We start from the raw sequence: 15778 nt of genomic DNA on the forward strand, positions 1-15778 counted from the left end.
ACACGGAATCTGCCTTAATAACTACTGCCCCGTGATTGTGACGCCCATGATCTTGAAGTGCTTTGAGAGGCTGGGTCATGGCCCATATCAACTCTAGTCTCATAGCCTGCCTCAGTCCCCAGCAATTTGCCTACTAGCATCGCAGATCCACAGCGGACGCCATTTCCTTCGCCTTGCACTTATCCCTGGAACACTTTGAGAGCCAGGACTCCTGCTGATTGACGACAGCTCCTCCTTCAACACCATGATCCCCTCCAGCTTCATCTCAAAACTCTGAGAGCAAGTTCAGATGGCTCCGTCTTCTGCAACTGAATCCTCAGCTTCCTGACCCACAGACCGTAATCAGTGAAGGTGGGCAACTGCACCTCCTCCAAGGTAACATTCAACACTGGAGAGCCCCGAAGCATGTGTTCTCAGCCCCCTACTGTACTCCCTGTCCACCCAAGATTGTGTGGCCAAATTCTGAACGGACTCCATTTTCAAATTTGCTGACAACACCACTGAGGCAGAATAGAGGAAGGAAATAGAATACTTGGTGATGTGGTACAATGGTATCGACCTCTCTCAATGTCAGCAAAACTAAAGAATGCTCAATGACTTCAGCGAACACCACCCACCACCACGTCCGAGATCAACAGAGTTGAGGTTGAGAGGGTGAAGAGTGTCAAGGAGTGGCGATAACTGGCAGCCTGTTATGGACTTCCCACGTAGGTGCACCGATCGAGAAGGCACGACAACGCCTCTTCTTCCTCAGGTGGCTCAGGGAATTTGGCATGTCCATAAGGACTCTCAGCAACTTTTACAGAAACACCACAGAAAGCGTACTACCTGGGTGCCCAATGGCCTGGTACGGCATCTCCTCCGGCAAGACCGTACAAAACCGCAGAAGGTTGTGTGCACAGCTCCGACGACCATGGAAGCCAACCTTCCATCCATAGCATCCAACCATATCTCTGATTGCCGTGGACAGGTCGCCAACATCATCGGAGCCCCATCGCCTCCCGGCAATGCTCTCCTACAACCCCTTCTGTCAGGCAGAAGACACAGAAGCTTGAATTTTATGCACCAGTGGGTTCAAGAACATCTTCTTTCCTGCTGCGATTCATGTTGATCTTGCTTCATGCATGTCCTGTGCATTGTCTGCCTCACTCTGTCCAAGTGGCTTTCACCCTTCTCTCCCTGTTTACTGTGATTTGCCTGTACTGCTCACAAACAAAGCTTTTCACTGGACTTAAGGACACTTGACAATCAATCAAATCAATCAAACAATATTCCTATGGTTTCACTCAATCCATGCTGTCTATAGATGACATATGCCGCCTTTGTCTCGACCAGAGCCTTAATTTCTCTTGTCATTCAGCATTTCCTACACCAACCAGCTTCACCCATCACTCGAACAGGAGCATATTGTCTCTGAGCTCCCATCATCATGTTCTCAAAAGCCCCCCACTTCCCAACCGTCAATTTACCTGTGAAGAGCCTCCCTCAATCAACCTTTGAAAGTTCTACCAAATGCCATCAAAATTGGCCGCCCTCCAATTTAGAACTTCAAGATTTTGATAAGTTCTATGCTTTCCCATAACTATTTTATGACTAATAGAATTATGATCACTTGCCCCAAAGTGCTCAAGCACTGATACTTCAGTTGCCTGCTCTTCCTTATTTCCCGAGAGAAGGTCAAATATTTCACCTTCTCTGGAAGCTATATCCACTTTTTAAATGCAAAAGTGTCTTGTTTCCACTTAACAAATTCATCTCCATCCAAGTCCTCAACATTTTGATAGTTACAGTCCAGACTCAAAGAATCCCAACAGTGTGGAAACAGGCCCTTCGGCCCAACACGTCCACACCGACCCTCCAAAGAGTATCCCACCAAGAACCATTTCCCTACCTTATTATCCTATATTTACTCCTGACTAATGCACACATCCTTGAACACAATGGGCAATTCACCCTGACCTGCACATCTTTGGACTTTGGGAGGAAACTGGAGCAAATCCACGCAGACACTGGGCGAATGTGCAAACTCCATACCGACAGTCGCCCCGAGGCTGGAATTGAACAGGGTTCCTGTCACTGTGACGCAGCAGTGCTAACCACTGAGCCACCGTGTCGTCACTTTGTTTGGACGTTTATAACCCCCGACTATTACAACCCTACCATACTTCAGATATCTGAGATCTTACATATTTACGTCTCCATTTCTCGTCAGCTATTGGGTGGGGCAGCAATATATTCTCAACAACTGAATTGAATTGAAAGATTTATTGTCACTTGTACTAAAGGCACTGAAAAGTGACCAGACTCCAACGCCATTTTAGGTTTCAGAAATTTTAAGGTATCACTAAAATGTAATGAAAGACAGAGTTTTTCCTCATTTCTTGTGCTCTGCTTGCCATGGGTGTTGGGGGGGTGGTGGTGGGGGTTAGAATCTCCACAATGGGTTCTGTGCCCACCAGGGCGTTGCCATCACAGACCATTGAAAAAGTCCATGGATCTACCATCTCTGTCGCAACCATCATTCCTATCGATCTGCCAGTGGTACCAATTCGGGCCTACACATTTCCACGGCTGACCAACCCTGACTGCACGATCCGCCTACCCCACCAACTGCAGAGGCAGGCCTTGCTGTTGCCACCATCTGACCACCACCTCGAGTCCTGCACTGGGCCCACCAGCTACAGAGTCGCGATGCTGCAGCGTCATTCCTCACCTCTGGGCCCACACTTGCCGCCATGGTAAGCTATCCGAGGGCTCCCTCGCTCCCCGCACTGAGCTTGCTTTCCCAGAGGAGGACAATCCTGCCACTGCTGCCTCACGTCCTCACGAGGCTGGGCCCACCCTTTTGCGGCCAAAGACAATGAAAAATCTCCAAAGAGTGAAAAAAGTGAGGGGGAAAAGCAAAAAAAAACACAGAAGAGCTTAGAAATAAGAGCGGCATGATGGCCTTATTGAGCTTGTAAAACAAGCCTCCAAATCGTCTATAGGAATTAGTGGAACAAATATGCAGGGAGACTGGGGAGGCGTGCTGAAGCAATTAAGATATAGTAGGGGATCTTAATTTTCCTAACTTAGGGGTATACAAGGTAATGAGAGGCATGGAGAGAGCCAACAGCCAGAGACTTTTCCACAAGGCAGGATGAACTGGTACGAGGGGTCATAGTTTGAAGATATTAGGAGGAAGGTGTAAAGGAGACGACTCTTTACTCAAAGAGTTGTGAATGCATGGAATGCGTTGCCAGCTGTGGTGGTGGAAGCAGTTGTTAGGGACATTTAAGCGTCTGCTGAATATGCACATGGATAACAGTGAGTTGAGGGGTGCGTAGGTTAAGTTATTTTATTTTACATTAGGCTTAATCCTTAGCACAACATCGTGGGCCAATGGGCCTGTTCTGTGCTGTACCTTTCTATGTTCTATGTAGACCAGGACTGAGAGATCTTTAAGGGTTTAAATGGGATGGAATTTGTTAAGTCCATTCAGGAAAGTTTTCTCAAGCAGTATATAGAGGGTCCTACTCAGGAAGGGGCAAAACTCAACCTATTATTTGGAAGTAGAGCGCCCTCTGGTGATTGAGGTGACAGTGGGGCTGCACTCTGGGACCAGGGACGAGAGTTCGATTAATTTTAAAATAGTTACAGAAAGATACAAAAGGTTCAATTCGAAATTGGGCACGGGAAAATTTGATGGAATTAGACAGGAGCTTGCAGGGGTTGATTGGAGTGGTTTGTTTGCAGGCAAAGGGACCTCTGGCAAGTGGGAGGCCTTTTAAAGTGAAACAGCTAGAGTTCAAAGTGTATATGTTCCTGTGAAGGTGAAGGGCAGGACTGACAGGAATAGGGAACCCTGGGTGACAAGAGATATTGAGGTTTTGACCAGAAAAGAAGAACGAGGCATGGCGCAGGTACAGACAGCTGGGATCAAGGGAGTCTCTGGAAGTATACAGGGGATACAGGAGTTTATTGAAGAAGGAAATCAGGAGGGCAGGAAGGGGGCACAAGATAGGCTTTTATGAGAGGATTAGCGTGAAACCAAAGATGTTCTTTAAGTATATTAAAGGAGCTAGAGAGATAATAGGACCCCTTAAGGATCAAAGTGGACATGTATGTGTAGAACCTCAGGAGATGGGCGACATTCTCAATTAATATTTCTCCTCTGTGTTTACCATGGAGAAAGACATAAAGACTTGCGAACTTGGCGAAGTCAGTGACGAAATCTTGGGGACAATCTTTATCACAGTGAGGAGGTGTTGGATGTCTTAGAATGTATGAAGGTGAATAAATCTCCGAGACCTGACCGGATATAGCCAAGAACACTGCAAGAGATGAGGGAAGAAATTGCAGGGCTCGTGGATGATGATATTTCTGCATCATTATTTCCCATGGGCGCGGTTCAGGGCAAATATTGTGCCCTTATTCAAGATTGGCTGCAAAGAAAAATCTGGGAACGATAGACCAATAAGTCTGACGTTTGTGATGGGTGTGGCATTTGAGAAGATTCTGAGAGATTAGATGCACATGCATTTGGAGAGACAGGGTTTTGTTAGGAGCAGTCAGCATAGCTTTGTGAGTGGGTGATCATGCCTCACAAACTTGTTCGCATTTTTTGATGAAATGACCAGAAAGGTTGACGAGGGCAGGGCGGTAGACGTAGTCTATATGGATTTCAGTAACGCCTTTGATAAGGTTCCACATGCTAGGCTGCTCTGGAAGGTTAGATTGCATGGAATCCAGGGGGAGTTGGCAAATTGGATACACCATTGGCTTGATGGTAGGAAGCAGAGGGTAATAGTGGAAGGATGCTTGTTGGACTGGAGGCCTGTGACTAGTGGTGTACCTCAGGGGTCGGTGCTGGGCCCAGTACTATTTTTTGTCTATATAAATGATTTGGATGAGAATGTACAAGGCATGATTAGTAAGTTTGCTGATGACACTAAAATAAGGGGTATCGTGGACAGTGAGGAAAGTTAACAGCAATTGCAGCAGGATCTTGATCAGCTGGGGAAGAGGGCTGAGAAAATGGCAAATGGCGTTAAATATAGAAAGTTGTTAGATTAGATTTCCTACAGAGTGGAGACAGGCCTTTTGGCCCAACCAGTCCACACCGACCCTCTGAAGAGGGACCACCCAGACCCATTTCCCTCTGACTAATGGACCTAACACTGTGGACAATTTAGCCTGGCCAATTCACCCTCACCTACACATCTTTGGAACGTGGGAGGAAACTGGAGTAGGTGAAAGTGAGGTCTGCAGATGCTGGAGATCAAAGTTGAAACTTTATTGCTGGAACAGCACAGCAGGTTAGGCAGCATCCAGGGAACAGGAGATTCGACGTTTCGGGCACAGGCCCTTCTTCAGGAAAGAAACTGGAGTACCCAGAGGAAACCCACGCAGACACAGAGAGAATGTGCAAACTCCACACAGACAGTCACCCGAGGCAGGAATTGAAGCTGGGACCCTGGTGCTGTGAGGCAGCAGTGGTAACTACTGAGCCACCGTGCTGGTCTTGAATTTTGTAAAGTCAAATCAAGGCAGGGGTTTCATGGTGAGTTGTAGGGCCTTGAGGTGTGTAGTGGAACAGAGGGACCTTGGAGTTCAGGTCCACCGTTGTCTGAAAGTGGAGTCCCAGGTAGACAGGGCAGTGAAGAAGGTTTTTCGCACACTGGCCTTCATCAATCTGGGCATTCGGTATTGAAGTTGGGAAGTTATGCAGTTATACAGGACGTTCGTGAGGCCACACTCGGAGTATTGTGTTCAGCTTTGGTCACCTTACTGTCGGAAGGATGTTATTAAACTGGAAAGAGTGCAGAAGAAATTTACAATGATTTTGCCAAGACTCAAGTGTCTGAGGGAGATGTTGTACAAGCTAGGACTTTTTTATTTAGAGCGCAGGAAACTGAAGGGGACGTTTATAGAGGTAAATAAGATCATGAGAGTCATGGATGGGGTGAATGCACTCAGTCTTTTTCTGAGTTGGTGACTCGAGGACTCGAGGGCATCAGTTTAAGGTTAGAGAGGAAAGAATAAAAGGGAACCTGAGGGATAACTAATTTACACAGAGGGTGGGATGCATATGGAATGAGCTGCCACTGGCAGTGGTTGAGGCGGGTACAATAACAACATTTAAAAGGCATTTGGACAAATATATGGATAGGAAAGGTTTCGAAGGATAAAAGGGCCAAGTGCAGGGAAATGGGGTTAGAGTCGTCAGCATAGACCAGTTTGACCGAAGAGACTGTCTCCATGCTGTCGGACTCTGTGACTCTCGAACAAAAGCTGAAATAAAAAGAAATAAAAGGGAATAAAGAAAGCGGACAGAAGCAGAGAAGCCCATAGGCCCAGAGCTTAGATGCAATGCTGTTATTCCACCAGCATCTTGCAATTGGGAAAGTGACGACAAGGTGAAAATCTCTTTCTTGCTTTTCAGTTTCACCAATATAACGTCACTGAATGCTGTCCCAGGGTTATCCTCCCTAAATATAGCCATTATATTCTCCCTAAACAGAACAACACTACCTCTCCACTCCTCCCGAAGGTGTTTGATAAGATCCTTAAACCAATTTGGAATTTGAATCCCGACAGTGTGGAAACAGACCATGTGTCCCAACAAGTCCACACTGACCCTCAGAAGAGTATTCCACCCAGACCCATTCCCCTCGACCTACTACTCTAACTCTTATCTAACTAATGCATCTAACCTACACACCCCTGAACAGTACGGGCAATTCAGCACAGGCAATCCACCCTAACATGCACATCTTTGGACTGTGGGAGCAAACCGGAGCACCCGGAAGAAATCCTCGCAGACACGGGGAGAATGTGCAAACTCCACACAGACAGTTGCCCCGAGGCAGGAGACGAAACCTGGTGTTGTGAGGCAGCAGTGGCAAATACCCTATAGTATTGGTGTTAGTATATGTGAAGGTTGACTAACTAATAGAAGGCAAAATGTTTGGAAAATGGAAACATTTTCAGGATGGTGACGCATAAGTTGAATTTTAGTACTACAGCGATTAGTGCTGGGACTGCCATTATTTAAAATGTGTATTAATGACTTGTCTGAGGAAAATGAAGGGACTGTCACAAAATTTGCGGATGACGCAAAAATAGGTGGGAAGCAAGTGGTGAGGATGTCACAAAGAATCTGCAAAATGATATCGACAGGATACGTGAGTGGGCAAAACTTTGGCATTGGGAATATATTAGAGGCAAATGAAACGCTATGCACTTTTGCAGGAATAATAGAGGAGTTAATACAATTTAAATGGAGAAAAACTATGGGAAGTTACAGAAGAGAGGGATTTGGGAATCCTTGTTCATGACTCAAAAAAGCAAGAATCCAATTTCAGCTGGCAACAAGTAAGACAAATGTAGTTTTGGCCCTTATTTCAGACTGATGTTTCAATAATGAAGTAATTACCCTGGTGATTGTATTTTCCATAGCTGCCTCCTCCTTTCAAATTCCTAATTTGTTGCAGTTTCTCAAATGTTAATCACACACTCTGTTATGACGGATGCGACAGAACAAAAATATATTTCCCTCCCCTCCCCTATCAGCGTTCCGGAGAGACCACTCCCTCCGCGACTCCCTCGCCAGGTCCACACACCCACCAACACAACCTCCACTCCCGGCACCTTCCCCTGCAACCGCAAGAAATGCAAAACTTGCGCCCACACCAACCCCCCATCACTTCCCTCCAAGGCCCCAAGGGATCCTTCCATATCCGCCACAAATTCACCTGCACCTCCACACACATCATTTACTGCATCCGCTGCACCCGATGTGGCCTCCTGTACATTGGGGATACGGGCTGCCTACTTGCGGAACGTTTCAGGGAACACCTCTGGGACACCCGCACAAACCAACACAACCACCCCCTGGCTCAATACTTCAACTCCCCCTCCCACTCCATCAAGGACATGCAGGTCCTTGGCCTCCTCCATCGCCAGACCATGGCAACATGACGCCTGGAGGAAGAGCGCCTCATCTTCCGCCTCGGAACCCTCCAACCACAAGGGATGAATGCAGATTTCTTCAGCTTTCTCATTTCCCCTCCCCCCACCTTATCTCAGTCCCAACCCTCGGACTCAGCACCACCTTCTTGACCTGCAATCTTCTTCCCGACCTCTCCGCCCCCACCCCCTCTCCTGCCTATCACCCTCACCTTAAGCTCCTTCCACCTATTGCATTCCCAACACACCTCCCCCAAGTCCCTCCTCCCTACCTTTTATCTTAGCCTGCTTGTCACACCTTCCTCATTCCTGAAGAAGGGCTTATGCCCGAAACATCGATTCTCCTGTTCCCTGGATGCTGCCCGACCTGCTGCGCTCTTCCAGCAACACATTTTCAGCTCTGATCTCCAGCATCTGCGGACATCACTTTCTCCTCGAACAGTTCAGAGTCAACCACATTGCTATGAGTCAGGAGTCAATGTAGGTAATCCAACAGTTTCCTTCCTTACAGGTCATTAGTAAACCAGATGGGCTCTTCCAACATCAGATTCATGGTTATCATTAGACTCTTAATTCCAACTATTTTTTATTAGAAATCAAATTCCACCATCTGCCATAGCAGGGTTCGAACCCAGAACATATCTCGGTCATTGAATTAACAGCCCAGTGATAATAACACGTTGACATTGCCTCCACATGGAAAGCAATGGTGGACAGAAACAATTCTGTCTAAGGGAAACAATGAAGCGACCATAAGGAGGCTACAAAAATGTAGTTTTAGCTGTGTTAATTGAGTGAGCAAAGATATGGCAAATAGATTCTTATGTGGCAACAAGTGAAATTGTCATTTCTAGCTGATGAGACAAAGAAATCGAAGTTTTGGGAGTTTGCAGAACTCTAGAATGCTGATGGAGCTCATGCTGTGAGTGTACTCAACACAGAACCCTATATGTAAGACCAGCAAGTAATTAAGAATGCGACTAGGATGTTCTCATGTCATGCAATGGAAATTGAATGCAAAAGTAGAGAGTGAATTTCTCAGTTATAAAGCACATTAGGGATACAACATCTGGCGCACTGTGTACAGTGTTGGGGACATTAGCTGAGGAAAGAAAGAGTAAATTGGAAATAAAAGCAAGAACAAACCAATAGATTATTCTAAGGGACTTCAATGGTACTGCCAGGACCACGAGCATATGTGGCCGAAATGTCTGCACTTTTGTTACACTTAAACATAACCTCAACAACAGAGACCAAGGCACACAAAGCCTTACAATGAGATTAGAAGACTGAAGTGGTTGTTCTTGACTATGAGTCATGATTTGGAGATGTCGGTGTTGGACTGGAGTGTACAAAGTTAAAAATCACACAACGCCAGGTTATAGTCCAACAGGTTTATTTGGAAGCACTAGCTTTCAGAGCGCTGCTCCTTCATCAGGTAGCTAGTGCTTCCAATTATACCTTTTTGACGGGTGCAGACATGATGGCCAGGGGACCCTTTGTGCTGTCGATCGCTATGTATGGGCTGTTATGGCAACATCAGTGTTGTTCTTGCCTTGTCCCTTTTAATGCATTCGCCCTGAATAGAATTTTATCAACTGCATTGCTCCTGTGTGTACAGAATGTAAGCGCCTTGTGATGGACTTGTTGAAATTGTATGCAACTGATGAACTGAACCCAATGGACACTGAATGGAATTGTGTTCAACCACGCTTCGCTTGTCAAATCTGAATGTAAATTTACAGAATTGTTTCTGTCCACCATAGGAGTTACTGTGAGGATTCAGAATATAGAACTTAGAAAAAGTACAGCACAGAACAGGCCCTTTGGCCCACGATGTTGTGCTGAGGATTAATCCGAATGCAAACTAAAATAACAACCTATGCACCCCTCAATACACTGCTATCCATGTGCATGATTTCTCCAAGTCCACACAGTACTTAAGGTTTTTAAGCTAGATTCGTCCACACTAAATTTGACCATGATGAACTCGATCTTATGGCACTGAATACACCTTCAATTCCATCTGTATCCTGCTCTTCTGAATGAAATCCAAACATAAGTGATCAGCCTGCCCTGAATTTAGTCATGTCAGTGGTCTGGAGGAACAGATGCTTCAGTGTATCTCATCAATATTGAATGGAACTTGTTTCAGCTGTTCAGTGATCAGAGTGACAACATGCTCCTGAACAACAAAGGGAGGAAATGTATGGTTTTCTTTGCAACCTGAAGCAGCATTGATTTGGAACGATCCCAATATTCAGATAGGAATGGAGTTTGCAAAGAACTATAATTTGAGTAATTCGGTAGTCTCCATTTTTTTTCCACTTTGGGGTTGTGCCAGACATCATAGGCGAAAAAAACAAATCAACTCCATTTAAAAAAAAACACCCTAGGCGCTGCTGCTGTGCTCTGCTCATAACAACGTGTAAATAAATGTAAAATCTCAAATTAACTAATTATGTCCCTGAAGATGGAATTCATGTATAAATGGAGTCCTTTTCTCAAGAAATCCCAGAAGGTGCTCTTTTTATTGGACAGAAATGCATGCAGTAACGAGAGGCCTGGTGTTTGCCATTTGCTATCCTGTCATTGCAGTTATTGGGGTGCCAGGTAAACTATTGTGGTTGATTACTAGCTAAGAGAATCGTTTTTTGGAGGGAGAATCACTTTCTCCAGTGACCACGAGATCACCTCCTCCTTACATATAGTATTTAACCCGAGAGAAAGGCATCAGCTCAGGCAGCACCTGTGGAGAGAAAACTAAGTTAATGTTTCGACTTCAATGACCTTTCTTCGCTGGATTGGAAATGTTAACTCTGCTTTTCCCTCTACAGATGCTGCCAGGTCTGCTGAGTTTCTCTAGCCACCTATGCTTTTTCTTCTTCAGATTTCCAGCATCCCAGTTCGTTGTTTTATATTGTTTTCTCCGACACTGGTATAATATGCATTGCTGAACTGTTGTAATTCATTCTCAGTTAAAGTTTCATTTCCTAACTTTAAGGTATTGGTTTATCTTAACATTATGATCGTTTTCATTTACTGACAATATTCTTTGGTACAAGTGTTGTCAGCTCTTCAGGTTGACATCATATTACTTCCTTTTTACCTACGTAGTTTCATGAAATTACCGGAAAATGGGATGAGAAAGAAAAATTAAAAAAAAAACACATTGTTGGAGAAACTGAGCAGGTGTGGCACCATGCATATAGAGAATATAGAGATAATGTTTCAATTCCGGTCACCCTTCTCCAGAACTGAATAGAATAGCTGGACAGTTGGTTTTGATAGCTCAGATGTAGTGCACTGGAGGGCCTTTTTCCATTCTGCAGGTCTCTATGACTATAAATTGCTGCCTTTAATGTTGTATTGTCTCTGTGGTAGGTGACTTATTTGCTGAAATTTAATAATTTTTCACACTCACCACTGATATATAACGGTCTAAGTGTAAGTATTATATCGATGTCATTAATGGTGGATAAATCAAATTACACATATTATTGTGCACATGCAATTCCACTATGTTGTTGACTATCAACTGTCTATAAATTGTCGAAGCTAATTGTGATGTAAAACTGATTCTGTTGATGAATCCTCACACTGTTATGGTGCGTCTGAAGTTCTACTGTTTTATTTCCATTATTGCTATGGTTCATCATTACAGTTTCATCATGATCTAAACATAAATTTGTGCTGATGTTGAACTTGAAAATGTGCATATAATTTCCACAACAGAATCATTGTTTGAGAGGACAGTACCGTTTAATCATTCCATGTGCAATCATAGTGACTAAACTTACTGAAGCGGTGTGAATCGGCAACTAGATGCTGTCAGATATATTGGCATTGCTCTGATCATGCTTGAGTGGATGAATGATGTTCACCCCAAGAGCACAGTGTTTCAGTTCCTCACTTTCAGCGTTCAATACATCTGAATAGCTCTCCTACTCAACTCCCACCACTGCTGAGTGCTCTAAGTTGATGACTGCTATAAGCAGAATTTTCCTTGGCTCCTGGGAGTGACTGGAACTATTCCCATATTCACTATATTCCCCATATTGAGTGTAGCTGTAGTCGGTCTGAGACCTCTTGCATCAAATTTACAAGGTCCTTACTTCAATAGTATAATAATGGACAAAGATCATTTTATTTTTGGCAGTGCTGTATAACATGGAGATTATGCCGCATTTTAGGACAGCCTTCCCATGAACGAGAACAGGTATGTGCTATTTTGAATGGTTCAGATCAACACATAAAATTGAACTTGAATATTATCTGAAGAGCTGACTTTATTGTGCCCACAAGCCATTGTTTCTTTTCCCTGTTGAAGAATGTGATTTCGGTATTTTCCAACAGTGAAAGATTTTACAATCATTCACTGGCAATGTGCCCATTTTCATGCTGTTGGAAATATAATATAAAATGTCGCTCATTGCAGCAAATATGTTGATTGTTTTGTAATTTCCTTACAATAGACAACAGGTGCAGGAGTAGGCCATTCTGCCCTTCGAGCCTGCACCACCATTCATTATGATCATGGCTGATCATCCTCAATCAGTATCCTGTTCCTGCCTTATCTCCATAACCCTTGATTCCACTATCCTTGAGAGCTCTATCCAACTCTTTCTTAAACGAATCCAGAGACTGGGCCTCCACTGCCCTCTGGTGCAGAGCCTTCCACACACCCACCACTCTCTGGGTGAAGAAGTTTCTCCTCATCTCTGTCCTAAATGGCCTACCCCTTTTTTATGCTGTGTCCTCTGGTTCATTAATTTTTTTATACTTCCTTGCTTTTTATGTGCATTAGACAAATCCACGTAGCTTTCAATGTGTCTATGATATCCTGCCTTCTGACTGGCTTCATTATATTGTTATTTTAATATGGTGTCTATTAATGAGATGATAATTTTAAGCCCCAGAATCAGCTCCCTCTAACATAATGGATAATTTCTCAATTGTGTTCCTTGCAATAAGTTTTAAATTTTTTACGTATTTCTGGAAAATGTATAATTTTGCTTGGAATCAAATTGGCAACATAACTATTATTCCACTGATCTCGCTCTCCCTCTTTCCCCTCCCCCATCATCCCCCACCCCACCTCAACATTGCAGCTAACTTGACTGTGATTGTGATCCTGTCTCAAAAAAGATGTGGTCTTTCTGGATGCATCACTTATTACCTGGTGTCTATGGCAGCGACTGATCTCCTGGTCATTGTCACAATTGTAATATTAAATCGAATTGCTGGCATCTACTTCCCCTCCAGCTTCCTGTCAATCACTCCTGTATGCAGTGTCCGTTCTGTTTTAAACTTTGCAGCCATTGACAGTTCTGCCTGGCTGACAGTAGCTTTCACCTTTGATCGATTTGTAGCCATTTCTTGCCAGAAGTTGAAAATAAAATATTGCACCAAGAAGGTAGCTGCACGAGTAATAGGAATCTTGTCTGTGCTCGCTTTCATGAAAAATGTCTTTCTATATTTTCAAATGGAGCCCAAGTACATTGTTGACAATGTACCATGGTTGTGCAACTTAAAAACAGAAATTTATATGCTACCAGGATGGATTGCATATGACGTTATTACTTCCAGTTTAACAACTTTTCTCCCATCCATGCTTATTTTACTGCTCAATGCTCTGACTGTCAGGTATATACTCATGACCAATAAAGCCCGCAACAGACTCCGTGCCCAAAAGAACATGGAGAACCAAAGTGATCCTGAGATGGAGAAGCGGAGACACTCCATTATTTTGCTCTTTACAATCTCGGGCAGTTTCATCTTGTTATACCTACCATTATTGATAACGAACATCTATGTCCGAATTGTGAAAGTCACCTACTCCCTTGGCTCTATTTACATCCTCCGCCAAACTGGATACATGCTTCAGTTGTTGAGCTCTTGTGTCAACCCATTTATTTATGCTGCGACCCAGAGTAAATTCCGAGCCAGGTTGGCTGATCTGTTCATTCAGCCCCTTAAAATATTTAAGTTTGGGAAATAAAATAGTCTAATGTGAATTTCAAGCTATTTTGTATCGTGTGATTTTCTTGCCTGTGTCTCATATAGCTAACGTCCAGCGTGCTTTTAAATGTTCATGTGAATGGAATAACATGGGAGAAGGCCATTCTGTGCATTAAAGGTGGCTCAATGTTGAGTTAAATTTGGTTGACCATCTAACCCAACACTGATGACCACACTAACCCCATTTCTTCTGATTTAATTAACACCTAAAAGAAAAACGTTGATCTCTGTCATTAATGTACCGAATAATGCTACTTAGTCTGGGATAGTGGTGTCTGGAGATTCACCATCCTCCTTCACTGCCTGCATCTGTTATGTATATGTCTCTGTCCATGCTGTCTTTGCTGGGTTGTAAGCTCTAACTACGGGTGGCACAGTGGCTTGGTGGTTAGCACTGCCAGGTTCCATTCCAGCCTCGGGCTGATTGGGATTCCTCCCATAGTCCAAAGGTGTGCAGACCAGGTGAATTTGCTATGCTAAGTTGTCCCGTTGTGTTAGGGACATTAGTTAAGGGAATGGGTCTGTGTGGGTTACTTCTTGGACGGTTGGTGTGGACTTGTTGGGCCGAAGAGCCTGTTTTCACACTGTGAGTAATCTAATCTACTAGCATGATCCCAGCCAGTATATTAATTGGATCTGTCCACATGGATGACATGGGGCAATTGTTCCACATGCACTATTAGCAATTATTTTGTTCCTCCTGGGAATTGATGTGCTTGTGTGGATTCCCTTGCTGCAGTCCTGTAAGGGAGAGCGGAGAGATGAGATGAAAATACATCTATCTGATGATTTATCATTTGGGGCTCGATTTCTTGGCTTGGGCAAACATTAATGGGATACATTTGTACTCAGGGGACACATTTGGTCTGTTCCTCTGCTTACCTACTTTCCCAGTCCACCTCATGTATCAACGGCTTCTCGGCATTTTGCCACTGGTTTTCATTTCCCTGACGTACAACATAAATTTCCACCACTGCATGCAATAAAACACACACATTGCAGACCTTATGACTATTGATCTAATTGCCCATCATGATGACACGGACAAATCAGCTGAATGCGACCATTTAGAACAAACTGTGTCGGAGTTCCAGGCACCCCAGCAGTGGCTTGGGAAGACGTTACAAAGCATCAGTGAGTACTTATCCCAAGAAACTCAGCATTATGCAGTCCTTCATAATTCGTCTCAATTAAGATTTTATTTAGTGGTCGCAAAATTCGCTATATCTGAGTGAATCATTACATACACTAGGTAGGCATCCACTCAGGGCTTGACAGCTGGGAAAAAAAATGTAACTTTATACCTAATACACAAGATAATCTTTTGACATTTGCTGCAGAATTTGTAACTTTCTACCTCGAGTTTAATCATTCCATCACAGCAGTGAGAAAAATCAGTATGCGTGTAATAAACTGTTCAGTAACTCAGCGTCGAGAGTGTGGTGCTGGAAAAGCACAGCGGGCAGGCAGCACCCGAGGAGCAAGAGACTTGACGTTTCGGGCATAAACCCTTGATCAGGAATTCCTAAATGTGAGACCATTCCTATCATGAAAGGACAACTCAATTGCACCTGTAACAAGCATTTTATACAGTTCCAGCATAACACTCTGTGCTGCAGCTCATCATATCAAATATTCCCAAAACACTTTCAGCCACCTGCAGTGTGTGAATCCAAAAGTGATATCCAAAAGCCATATTATTAAGGGTTAGGTGGAGATGGCAATAAAGGAATTGATGAAGACTGGAAAGTAACGAGAGTGGAGGATATTATGCAAGAAGATCGACGTTTTTGCCCGAAACGTCGAT

The 15778-nt window shown here is 44.0% G+C and overlaps 1 protein-coding gene across 1 annotated transcript; it reads left to right on the forward strand.

The window, feature by feature from the left end:
• Positions 1-13138: 13138 nt before the first annotated feature.
• LOC148143495 (putative G protein-coupled receptor 139) lies at positions 13139-13951 on the forward strand. The gene has a single exon (XM_087975215.1). The coding sequence runs from the start codon at positions 13139-13141 to the stop codon at positions 13949-13951; it is 813 nt and encodes a 270-aa protein (XP_087831341.1).
• Positions 13952-15778: the final 1827 nt, after the last annotated feature.

This window comes from Chiloscyllium plagiosum, unplaced genomic scaffold, assembly GCF_037043375.1.
Source record: "Chiloscyllium plagiosum isolate Xiang-an unplaced genomic scaffold, Cpla_swu_hap1 HiC_scaffold_27, whole genome shotgun sequence".
NCBI lineage: Eukaryota > Metazoa > Chordata > Chondrichthyes > Orectolobiformes > Hemiscylliidae > Chiloscyllium > Chiloscyllium plagiosum.